Source organism: Octopus bimaculoides, chromosome 17, assembly GCF_001194135.2.
Source record: "Octopus bimaculoides isolate UCB-OBI-ISO-001 chromosome 17, ASM119413v2, whole genome shotgun sequence".
NCBI lineage: Eukaryota > Metazoa > Mollusca > Cephalopoda > Octopoda > Octopodidae > Octopus > Octopus bimaculoides.
The window spans coordinates 4965403-4977490 of record NC_068997.1 but is presented as its reverse complement, the minus strand read 5'-3'; the positions used below and the strand labels follow the sequence as shown (position 1 = coordinate 4977490).

General features: G+C 36.8%; 1 protein-coding gene across 3 annotated transcripts in view; it reads right to left on the bottom strand.

Moving 5' to 3' along the window:
- LOC106879625 (ERI1 exoribonuclease 2) overlaps positions 1–10308 on the bottom strand; it is a 14577-nt gene extending 4269 nt beyond the window's left edge. Inside the window, exons 1-8 of one of the 3 annotated variants that reach the window (XM_052974045.1) lie at positions 9342–10308; positions 7661–7731; positions 7009–7089; positions 6571–6698; positions 4861–5005; positions 3379–3479; positions 2346–2427; positions 1084–1172 (exon numbers count right to left, since the gene is read on the bottom strand). In XM_052974045.1, coding sequence (XP_052830005.1) covers positions 1084–1172; positions 2346–2427; positions 3379–3479; positions 4861–5005; positions 6571–6698; positions 7009–7063 — 600 coding nt within the window. In that variant the 5' untranslated portion in view covers positions 7064–7089; positions 7661–7731; positions 9342–10308. Of the gene's footprint in view, positions 1–1083; positions 1173–2345; positions 2428–3378; positions 3480–4860; positions 5006–6570; positions 6699–7008; positions 7090–7660; positions 7732–9341 lie in introns of those variants that run through there. The other 2 variants (XM_014929284.2, XM_014929286.2) reach the window with 2 other exon arrangements.
- Between the last annotated feature and the right edge of the window lie 1780 nt (positions 10309–12088).

Genomic DNA, 12088 nt, shown 5'->3' with positions numbered 1-12088 from the left:
AAGGTCTTGCCTCACCACCTCAGCCCAGGTCTTCCTGGGCCTACCTCTTCCACGGGTTCCCTCAACTGTTAGGGTGTGGCACTTTTTCACGCAGCTATCCTCCTCCATTCTCACCACATGTCCATACCAGCGCAATCGTCTCTCTTGCACGCCACAACTGATGCTTCTAATGTTCAGCTTTTCTCTCAAGATACTTACACTCTGACGGGTATTCACATTGACATTACACATCCAACGGAGCATACTGGCTTCATTCCTTGCGAGCTTACGTATGTCCTCAGCAGTTACAGCCCATGTTTCACTGCCATGTAGCATGGTTGTTCGTACGCATGCGTCATAAATTATTAGAACAACAGGTTATATAGCTGGATGATTTTTTTTGTCTTTTATTAGTTGGTGTACAGACAATGATGAAATATAAGCTTGTTCGCGGGCTACTAACCCCAAGATTCCGAGTTCGATTCCAAGCAGTGACCTGAATATTAACAGTAATAGTAATAATAATATTAACAACATTGAAAAATACCTTAGGAATGAGAACCCAGGTTCGAAATTTCCCCAAGACACCTGATGAAGGCTGGAGGGTATATCAGTTGAAACGTTGTGTTAACAACAAACAAAATGAGAACAAATATCCGTCATCATCGTTTAACGTCCGCTTTCCATGCTAGCATGGGTTGAAATGTAAATAGGTCAATAATAGTGCAGGTAATATCTTTTACTTGTTTCAGTCTGTACTGTAGCTAAGTGAAGGCATGTGGTTTAGTAATTATGGTAATCGCCTCAAGTTCATGAGGTTGTGAGTTCAATTCCTGGCGGCACAGTGTCCTTGAGCAAGACACTTTATTTCATGTTACACCAGTCCACTCAGCTGGCAAAAATGAGGCATTGGTCAGCCCTGAGCTACAGGAGAAGACACTAGTCCAAGATAATGTGCAGTAGGACTGAAATTGAAACTGTGTGGTTGCAAACCGAGCTTCTTAACTACCCAGCCATGCCTGTGCCTATAAGAGAAAAGATAAAAAAAAGAACAGTGACATCTATCAGTATGTAATGTATCTTGAAAATTTTTTTTAAATATACCTCTGACAGAGTTTTAGTTATTTTCATTAAGCATCCATCTTGGATCATTTTCCAGGCCAGACAGGCTGTATTTCGGGCATCATCCAAACCTTAATAAATAAAACAACAGAAAGATGATGATGGTGGTGGTGGTGCTTGTATTAACTTAACTATGATTTTCTATGGTCAATTTATGAAGTTATTCATAGATATTGTTATGAAGGAGAGAATAAGTTATGTTTGTATTAACTTAACTATGATTTTCTACAGTAAATTTGTGAAGTTGTTTAGTTTTCTGTGCAATAATTACATAATATTGTTTAGCTTTTTGTGAAATCACTCTGTAATATTGCATCATGTTAGAGTGTCACAGAAAATTCCAGAATTATGTCATGTAATAAATGACATGTCTCATATGGTCAGATGATGTATGGTGGGAATGGGGGGGGGGCCTTACCAAGCAGCCAGAAAGCTGATTGGTTAAGAATAAAGTTCTAGAAGTTACAAAGTCACGTGACTGTTTAGAAGATCCTAGATTAATGCACAAGTCTATAAGGAGGGCCTAGTCTTTGTGTGGAGGCAAGTAGTAAGTAGAAGCCAGTCAGTGTGAAACTAATTAACAAAGAACTACATTCCACGAGATGTGTGTTCTGAAGACACCTAGCTGTGCATGACTTCTTCTCAGGGCAAGCTGGCTTTCTGGGCTAGTCTGTGGTCTGCTGCTAACTTTTGCTGTTGGAGCTGTGTTGACACAGAAGGGAAGCCACGTTTTGCTACAGTATCATGTCTCAGGAAAGAAATGATTTCAGCAGAAATACCTTTGATCATAGGTTTACTTGACCAGATCTGATCAGGTGATAAACAAGGGAACTTCTACATGGTTTCTGATCCTATAGAAATAGCAGCTGAATGTCATCCAAATCTCATCTTACTGCCTTTAAATAAAAGAGTTGACACAGTTGGAATATTTTTAATCATAGGTCAACAGGTTTAGAGTTGCTAAGCAACACCAACAATTAGGGAGTTTCATTATGCTCACTTCACACTGCAAGAGATAGCAGTTAAATCTTCCTTAAATCACATTTTACTATAAAAATACCCACAAAAAAAAAACAGGAAATCTCACATACACTATGTCTAAGTAAAAGGCAGGACGGGTAGAACATCTTTGATCCAAGCTCTAGAAGAATGAGACTGACTGTTCATTAAACAACAAGAATGGCCTACATTAAAAGTGTGTGGAAGCATATTTCAAAGGATAAATTTGTAGAGAAATGCTTTACCTGAGTGTTGTCGTCCATGGAATGAAATACCAACTTCTTGGAGAGCACCATTTAAACCATTAGGTTTTCTGCTGTAGAAATTCTGAAAATAAATATTTTAAAAGTGAAAGATTTTTTTAAAGAAATGGAGAGGAAGGAATGGATCCTTGACTTGGTGCAACAAAGAGTTTATCAGTGGTTTGTTTCATTGAACTGTGTACTCATTGGTTTGCAGAGTAAGTGACTGAGTATTCCACAGACATGTGTACTCTTAGAGTAACAGTCAACTGTCAGGTAGAATTAGCATAACACTGTGTGACAAGGTTGTATATTTATGTGCGTGTGTGTGTTTTATGTATGCATGTATCTATATATTTCTATTCAAAAGCTGAATTATTCTTCAGCCCATTAGAACAAATAGTTTCACCATAAATGGTTCTTCAGGCAATGATTTGAAAGAATTTATCCCTAGGTATCATTATTACTAACTTTTCTTGTGTATCTGCCACATATGAAGTCTTCCATTACTGTGAATTTACCTGTGATCCAAATACACCTGCTATGTACCCATAGCTTACATTGAGTACATGTTTTGAAATCCCTATTTACCCTTCTACATATCAGGCACATCCACTTTCCAGACGGTAAAAGAATCTTGTCTTCTTTCCAGCTGAGATTTTAGTCCTTGTTAGGTTTACTTTAAATCTCTTGATTCTGGGTCATTTTTAGAATTTCTTTTCCTTCTTCTCCATCAACACAACCACCACCACCATACAATAAGCACCACTTAATGTGTTTTCCATGCTGTCATGTGTCAGACAGTTTGACAGGATCTGATGAGCATTGCAGTTCAGTTTGGCATAGTTTACACAGGTGGGTGCCCTTCCTAATGCCAACCAACTTACAGCATGTAATGGGTGCTTATTTTCAGTGGTACCAGCACCAGTGAGGTCACTATGCAGTCTAGAAGACTAAAATCCCTTTTTACAGAGTGGGGCTTCAGTACATATGTGTGGTGGGGAAGGTGTGGCATTAAAACCAATAAACGTTTTACCTTATATGTGGCTCTCAGATCAATCCATTGGTTCAATTCCACTGGTTTCCACAGCTGTTTACGGCGACATTCATTTCTCAGACACAATGATAGATCCCAATCTACAAAAGATAAACATAGAAACTGTCACTGTTGTTGTTGTTTAGCCCTAGGTCATTAGCCAGTCCTCAACTGGTAGACATATATTGGCTTCAAATTTTTGGCCCAAGGCCAACAAATTCCGGGGAGGGAGTAAGTTGATTATATTAACCCCAATGATCAGCTGGTACTTATAATATTATAGACCCTGAGAGGATGGAAAGCAAAGCAGACACCAGTGGAATTTGAACTCAGAATGCAAAGTTGGATGAAATGCTACTAAGCACCTTACTACCCTCCCTATAGACATATATTGTCTGTCAACTAGTTCAACCCCAGTATGTGACTGGTACTTATTTCATTGATATGAGATGAATGAAAAACCCAAAAGGATTAAAATTCAGAAGATTAAGGGACATAAAATATCACATAGCAGTCTGTCTGGTGTTCCACTGATTATTCCATCCACCCTACCAAACCATCCACCACCTGCTAACTGTAGACACTGAAATTACTATGGTATTGTGAGGGAATATGGTTTAAAGAATTATCAATTCTACATGAATTCCCAACAATGTCACTCTTGAGGTACTAAATAGCGTTTGTTTTTTTTCTTTTTTTGGTGTTTGTGTGTGTGTGTGTGTTGCTACTGCCTCACAGACAAGACTTATGATGACATCACAGTCATTACTAATTCCTTTTTTTTTAGATACTGTGTGTGTGTTTACCTTTGTTTTGACATCACACAATAGTTGTAAACGAGTACCACTGTGATCCAAGCAATGTTTTGTTTCCAATCTTCTGTGAAAGCATGTCTAACCAGGGGGTAGACATGCTTTCACATAAAAGACACCAGTACACTCTGTGGAGTGGTTGGCATTAAGAAGACCATGCAGCTGTAGAACCCAGGCTAAAACAGACTGGAGCCTGTGTTTTGCAGCTCTCTGGCTTACCAGTCAAACCGTCTAACCCATGCCAGCATAGAAAACATGTTAAATGATGATGATGTATGATGTGAGTTGAGAAAAATTTGGCTGCCATAGAAAAGTTAAGGTTTGTGCTCAAGATACCTTGAAGATATGTGCTCAGGAGCAATAGATCAGTATAGTTGTCTTGCAACCTTTTTGGTACCAACCTATTTGAAACTGCCCTTGGTTCAATAACACAACCTTCCCATTTTAAAGTGACCTAAATTAAAACCTATCATCAAAAACTTCATGTTAATTTGTTCTAATCACCAGCTTAATAATGACAAAAATATTTTAGTAAATTTTTCTGTATTTTCGAAATTAATTGAAAGAAATGCAGTGCATTTCAATAGAGATTTGATAACAAAATGGTTAAGGGTGAAAAAAAAAGGTGATAAAAATGAAGACATACAAAAAAATGCAAAACAGAATTTACCTGACCAAGTAACAAAGGTAGTAAGGCCACTTTGGTCTTCTTGACTTGGAGAAAATTTGATTCCTTTTTCTCGACTAAGTTTCATAAGCCAATCCTTGAACATTTTCAGGCACAGTCTCAATGGAACTCCATTATCAACTTGATGCTGGAAGCAAACCATTTTAAAGTAATTCTTAGTATTTGATCAATCAGAAAGCTTCTACATAATCACATAACCTGCTCAATGTAACACCCAAACTTTAAATAGTTCTGTATATAAAAATATGTCTATAATCACACATACATCATATGACAAGTAACATTCTACTGTATATATGATATAAGGTAACCTCGTTAGTGTTGGTTGACACTTTGTAAAGTGGTTGATAAACAAGTGAAGACAACATGGAGTTAAGACATTTTAGTGATGTCGAGGGCAAGACCACCTCTCTAGTACTGGGGCCATGATACATTTACCTTAAGTCGGCTTTGATCTCATAGGTCTATAATTAAAGGCACCAAGCCATGACTACCCCATCTTATATTCAGATATAGTGTAAATAAAAACAGTGGATCAGTAGAATTGTTAGAGCATCAGACGGATTCTTGTAGTATTTGTTCCAACATTTTACATTCTGAGTCCAAATCCTGCTAAGGTCTACATTGCCTTTCATCCTTTTGGGGTCAACAATATATAATACCAGCTCAGGGTGGTTGGATTGGCATTAGAACATTGGACAAAATACGTTATGGTATTTACATCCCAAGTTTGTTGGTAATCATACTGATGTCAGGCTATATTGATACTGAACTTTCTTTTGGACAATATTGGTGGTGGGAGAAGGCAATGAGCTGGTAGAATCATTAGCACGCCAACTAAAATGCTAATTGACATTTTGTTCGTCCTGAGTTCAAAATCCACTGGGGTCAACTTTGTCTTTCAGCCATCCTTTCAGGGTCAATAAAATAAGTACCAGTTGAGCACTGGGTTGATGTAATCAACTTTGCTCCTACTCCAAAAATGCTGGCCTTGTACCAAAATCTAGAACCAGTATTAGTGGTGGAGACATTAACTGCATGGGAAGTTGTTAGTCTTCCAAAATAAAATACCTTACCCAGTTCCCTGTATATGGGTAAGGTTTCTAAGGTGCAAATACATGGTCAAACCCTGACTTATAGGGGCCTCTAATGTAAATAGACTACACACAATGTAGCCTTCCTTTTTTCAAAATAGAAAAATATGTTGAGGGAATTTTAGATATTATTTTTAGTAGGCAAGTGATCACATAGAGGTGGTTGCACTGGCTTGTATACCTTAAATGTCACCAGTGTTTAAACTCCAGGTCAACTCGCATTAATCAGACCTATAATAAAAAATGTTCGAATTGTGACCATCCTGTCATTTTTCCAGATGTAGTACAGCTAGAAATACATTATCCATTGCATTTTTTCTTCAAACCCACTAGGGGGTGATTTGATAGAGACTTACCTGCTTTTCTAACAGGTCCATTGTCAACATGTGTAAAACAAAAAAGATGAGTATTGCATGGCAATGAAATAGATTTGTGTTTTGGGTGTACAAATGAGAGAAAAATCAATCAATACACAGAACACACTTTATTCACTTCAAGATTATGGCTCACTCTTTTGCGACTCAAAGTTTCATCACCTTCAAATAAAGGCGACATACACACACTCACACACACATAACAAAAACAAACATACACTCACTTGTGAAATCCCAGTTAGTTCTTGACAAAATTTACTTAGAATGGGACATTCTTCGGGCATAACATATTGTTGGAATTCAGCAACAATTATTCCTGTAGAAGCATTGAGTAGCACGGCGGGAAATTCAACTGAAATTGACCAGAAAATAGAAGTTAGACTTTGTCTTCGAGTTGTACTCTCCCTACACCCTAAGTTAGCTTGGTTATTGTGTTTCCTTCTCCTGTGTCATGACTAAAATGGCACTTGTGAGCACAAACAAGATCAAGTTCTGGTTTCAGGGATTATCAACTGGTCCCACAAGTTATGCTAAGTCTCTGCTCTCACTTTCTTGTCCTCTCTACACCTAGATCCATTATGCCACTCTACCGCCACTATCTAAAATAAACCATTACATTTCAACATTTCCAAACATATTCTGACAAAGAAATTCTCTCTTACTGATTTCTTGTGGCTTCATTTTCATGTTACTCCAGCATGTTGATTCAAAATCCATCACTATCAGATAATCGAAGGTTTGAACTGAAATTAACAGAAAAAAAGTCAGGATGGTGAATGGATGCCAGAATTGGTAGATCATTGGACTAAAACAATGTGGAATTTAGTTTATCTCTTTATGTTCTGGGATCAAACTTCTCAGAACAAAATAATCAAAATATCTTTTCCCAAGAAACAGTTTTGATGGAGGTGATCTCTCTCTTTGCAAAAATCATGTCAAAGAAGAGAAAGGGCAGAAGTAATGTATGGTTGAAAGGAATCTTCAGTCTTGCTAGAAACAACTCGTGGTAGTGACTCTAGTGCCAGTGGCACATTAAGATGCACCCAGTTTATGCAGAAAGTGCTTGGAGACAGAAGAGCATTTATCTGTTAAAATCATGCCTCTCCACAATGGAAAAAAAAAATGGAGACAATGTAAGGGTTGGGTTACACTGTTGGCAATAACCTCTGTAGTGTAACAAAGATGGCTGCTCTCCTCTGTTTTAGCGCAGTAGATAAAAAATGGACCACAGATGCTGTGAGACTTGTCCAATTCATACCAGCATAAAAACGCAAATGTTAAATGTTGATGAATTAAATAGTCTAATATACTTACTTATTTTATGCCGTTTCACCTTTTTGTTTGCTGGAGACGTTAGAAGACGTTTTCGAAGGAAGCCAAGCTCTCTAAAAGTGAAAGCAATAAGAAATGTATTAACATTGTTGTCAAAGACGAAAATAATAATAATGAGCTAATCGTATGCAATGTGCAGGTGCACTATAGCTGGTAAACAAAAAATAAATAAAAGAGGGAACAGAAAGCAACAATAGGAAGAAGTGGTGAGGTTAGACATCACAATATTGTGCCTCACAGAAGAGAAAATGACAGACTCAACTTAATTGGGAGAGCAGCAAAGAAAATATCTTGTGATATTTACTTAAATCTCACCTAGCTTGATTTGGCTTTCAGCCTTTCAAGATTGATAAAATGAAATACTAGTCATCTAGAATGGTGGATTGGCAGAATTGTTAGAGTTTTGAAAGAGATTTTCTGCAGCATCTGTTGTAGTTTTTTACATTCTGAGTCCTTGGGTGGCAAATTTATCTCTTGTCTAGTTTAACACCACCATTTGGTCTTTAGGTAATTTTAGCTGAGTTTATTCTGTTGTGAAGCTTTTTAAACTTGTCCAGCGTTATAGCAAGAGAGGAGTTATATGGATTCTAAGTCTACTTGGTTTTCTCCTTAAAAGACACGGATGTGTAGTGGGTATTTCAGTTTGACAACTAGTGCATGGCGAGCAATGGATAAAAAGAGCGACAGGCGAAATATGCCTTGCGGCATTTAGTTATGTCGCTTCGAATCAACTTTGCTTGCCGTTCACTGATGGTACAAGGAGAGGACCTTGATAAAATAAGTTACGTAGTGAGCTTGATTTAAGCTTCTTTTGTAACCAGTGATGGAGATAGTGGGGTACATTAGGAGGAAAGTGTTCTACTTTTTCAGTTCACAAAGGTGGTGCCCTACCTTCTCAATCTTAGCCTCTGGACTTTAGCATACTCTTAGTTTTAACGCTCATTTTCATCATTGATTACAATTCCATTCTGTTTACATCCAGAATACCTTGCAGGAATTTAATCGGCCTTCAGTACTTGACTGGGATCTTTTCCAAGATCTGGTAACTTTATATTATCGGCTCCAGAAGGATGAAGAGGTCTTGAACTCAGGATGTAAAGGGATATAACAAAATACCACCAGGCATTTTCATCCAAAAATTCCATCAAACAGCCGTCCTGATCTATAGCTCCCTCCCCTAAAACATGTGGCGGTGCACATTGGGATTAGACACTGAGGGAAAACTGTAACTTTTTTATATTTTCATTTTGGCGATTCTCGCTTTCGATAATGTGTTCTACATATCACAATCATGCGATTCCCCCTCCCAAACTTTTTTTTTTGGCGATTTTCATTTCTGACATTGTGTTCTACATGTCCAGGTCGTACGAATAGCTCCCTCGCAACTTAGATGTGAAAATGAACGGCTTACATTTATATTGAAACAGCAAAAGGATCACGGCATGTGGAGTCCCCACCACGAAACTTGATATGCTAGAAATAACAGCTAAACGCGGACAATCCAAATCTTGCATTTACTCAGAAAGTTGAACTGCGAGTTTCACGCTTTTTATCAGAGAACATATATTCGAAAACGAAAAATACAAAATAATAAATTTTAAAAAAAGCCTGTAACAAAATTCGAAAGCAAAAAAAGAAAACAAAAAAAAACTGTAACCTTTACCTTTCTGAAATCACTGTGAATATATTTTGGCTATGTGCTTGATAAATGTCTGAAAGTTCTCCCACGAATTTTCACATTTCATATCGTAATAATCACGGTACATTGCCTCATCAATATGTAACCATTTCATGTTACCACATGATCCACTTTTGTATTTCAGTCCACGTTTTATCCGTGACCAGAATGCCTCTACATTATTGGTACATACCCCACTAACGGGATCAACAAAATTCCATGAATGGCTCACGGTACCACGAATGTATCCCAGTTTCTGAAGATTTTGGTAACTGGGCCACATATCCGTGAAAATCGTAGTTGGTGGCTCCACATTTTCTATGATTGCAGCTTCTAACGTTTCAGCCTCGGAATCTCCATAGACTAAAACGTGGGATTCCGTAAAAAAAATTAATTAATAAGGGGGGGAGGAAGGTTCAGATTACATATAGTCCGTCTCTACCTCCCATTATATTACAATAATCATTTGAAATAGTTAAAGAAGTACGTATATCAACGTCTGGTGCTGTCTTGAATTTTGGAAATATTCAATGATTCTTCGGTTTCACGTACTACAAGAGAAGTCATTCTGTGGTGTTAAAGAAGGGCGCCAGGTATTCCACCGACTACTTCAAATAATCCGAAACATTTTGAACGATGGAATATGCCATTTCAATAACAAACTACCATAATTACACATAGTTCAGAATTTTAAGTAAATACGTTTAAAATAGAGATCATTATTAATCCTTAGTTTAACCAGAAGATTGAAAACTTATTTTTGCAATAGTTACCTGGCTAATTCTTTGGTACTTTTCATTGTATTTGTTCCAGTAACGTTTAAATGATTTAAAATTTTTCGCGCCAGAATCCAGCACAGTTTAATTACTTACGAGTTACCTCCCTTGTTTTTACTGCTTACTTAAATTTAACCTGGTGTTGATTTCTGACAGTCTAAATTACGTACAGCAATTATTTCAATCAGGTTAATTTACATAACTTCATGGCAGACACCTGATCAAATATCTGTTGGGTTTCCCTTCCGTGTAAAATTGGTACTTTTTAGTTATTTCACCCCCATTAAAAAATTAGGTTATCTCCCAAAGTTTTACCAGAAATATCGGTACTTTTAGTTATCTCCCTCAACTAAAAAATTGTTTAACCCTCAATAAGAAAAAAAAAAGGAAAAATTAATAAACATGAAAAGTGAATAGATGAAACATCGTTTTGAATCTGATAATATTTTTACAAATCATACAGAAATGAAAAAATTAATAAACATGAAAACTGAAAAAATTAATCTGATAACATTTTTATATCAAATCATACCATTCCTATTTAGGGGGCCAAACGTCAACAATGTGTTGAAGTATTAAATCAAAAGGATCTAACTCTTTTATCCAATCTCTTGTCACCACATTAACTCTATTTTTTATTGGGGGAGGGATAACCCAATTTTTTAATAGCAATTTTTTAATGGGGGTGAGATAACCAAAAAGTACCCTAAAATTTACCTTTTCATTAAGTTTCGCGTTCTATAAAAGAAATGGATGGCTTTTGATGTAGGTATGTATGTAGTGTGTGTGTGTGTGTGTTCTTTGTTCTCTGTCTCTTTTTAATTTAGAGCAAATTTTGATTGGCCACTTGCTTGGTAGCAAGGTTGTGAAGGAAAGTATCGAGTTTTAACCATCATTCTTTAAATCTTAAGGAGGTCTTTGAGATTTTACATTCCCAGATATTGTGATCATTTGTAGCGTATAAATTAAAAATTTGCATTCTCTTACGAAGATCTCCAGTTCAACCATACTTTGCTCCAGATATGTTGCTATGTATTTTGTTGCTCCCATACTAATAGACACGAAGCTGACAGTGTACCTTGGCTACTGGATATGCAAACTTCTTATCAAAGGTCCATAGATGTATTTTTCGTGTGTATTTTTAAATACTATATTGAAGTCCACAGGGCTGCTGATATCCATCAAAGAGTGTCTTTTCTTTTGGTTCCACACAAAATCTGGTCGTTTTGTGTTTTCCTTTCTTTTTTCTTATTAATTTGGTGGCTGTACGTATGTATGTCTCTCTTCTGTTTTTGATTATCTGAATTCTTCCTTTGAGGAAGAGGCTAGTTTTTAACAAAGATACAAAGCTCCATCGTTGGAATGTAGATGACGGAAACAATGTCACATTTTAAACTTGAGAAAAGTCCTATATATTTTTACTGTTTCACTTACAGAATGTATGTCTGTATGTCATTATTCAGTTTATTTCAAGATTTCATACCAATAGAGAAAAAACCAGTTTCTAACCTAGATCCAAGTCTCCTTCATTCAAATTTCAACATCAACAACGGTATAATTTCAGGTATAAATCTGAACTTGTAATCTAGATAGAGTAACTGCTTCACTGATCTTCAGTTTTATGTTAACATCCGCTGGGCAGCTAATTTCCACAACTGTGCACAGTTTTTTTTCTCTATCCCAAATCATTATATCAGGTCTGTTGTGTTTACATTTTATTGAGGTCTTCACTGGGACATTCCACCAGTATTCCTTTTTATTATGAGTGGCTATGGCTTCTACCATATTGTGGGTTCTTATTTCTTCCAATGGATTTCATTATAGAGTGTTCTAGCTACAACATCATGTCTCATTGGTAGATAATCCTGTGATGACATTTTCGGACAACTGCTTACGATGTGGGTGATATCTTCAGTGTGAACTCCACAAAGTCTGCATCGGTTGTCACATTTCACA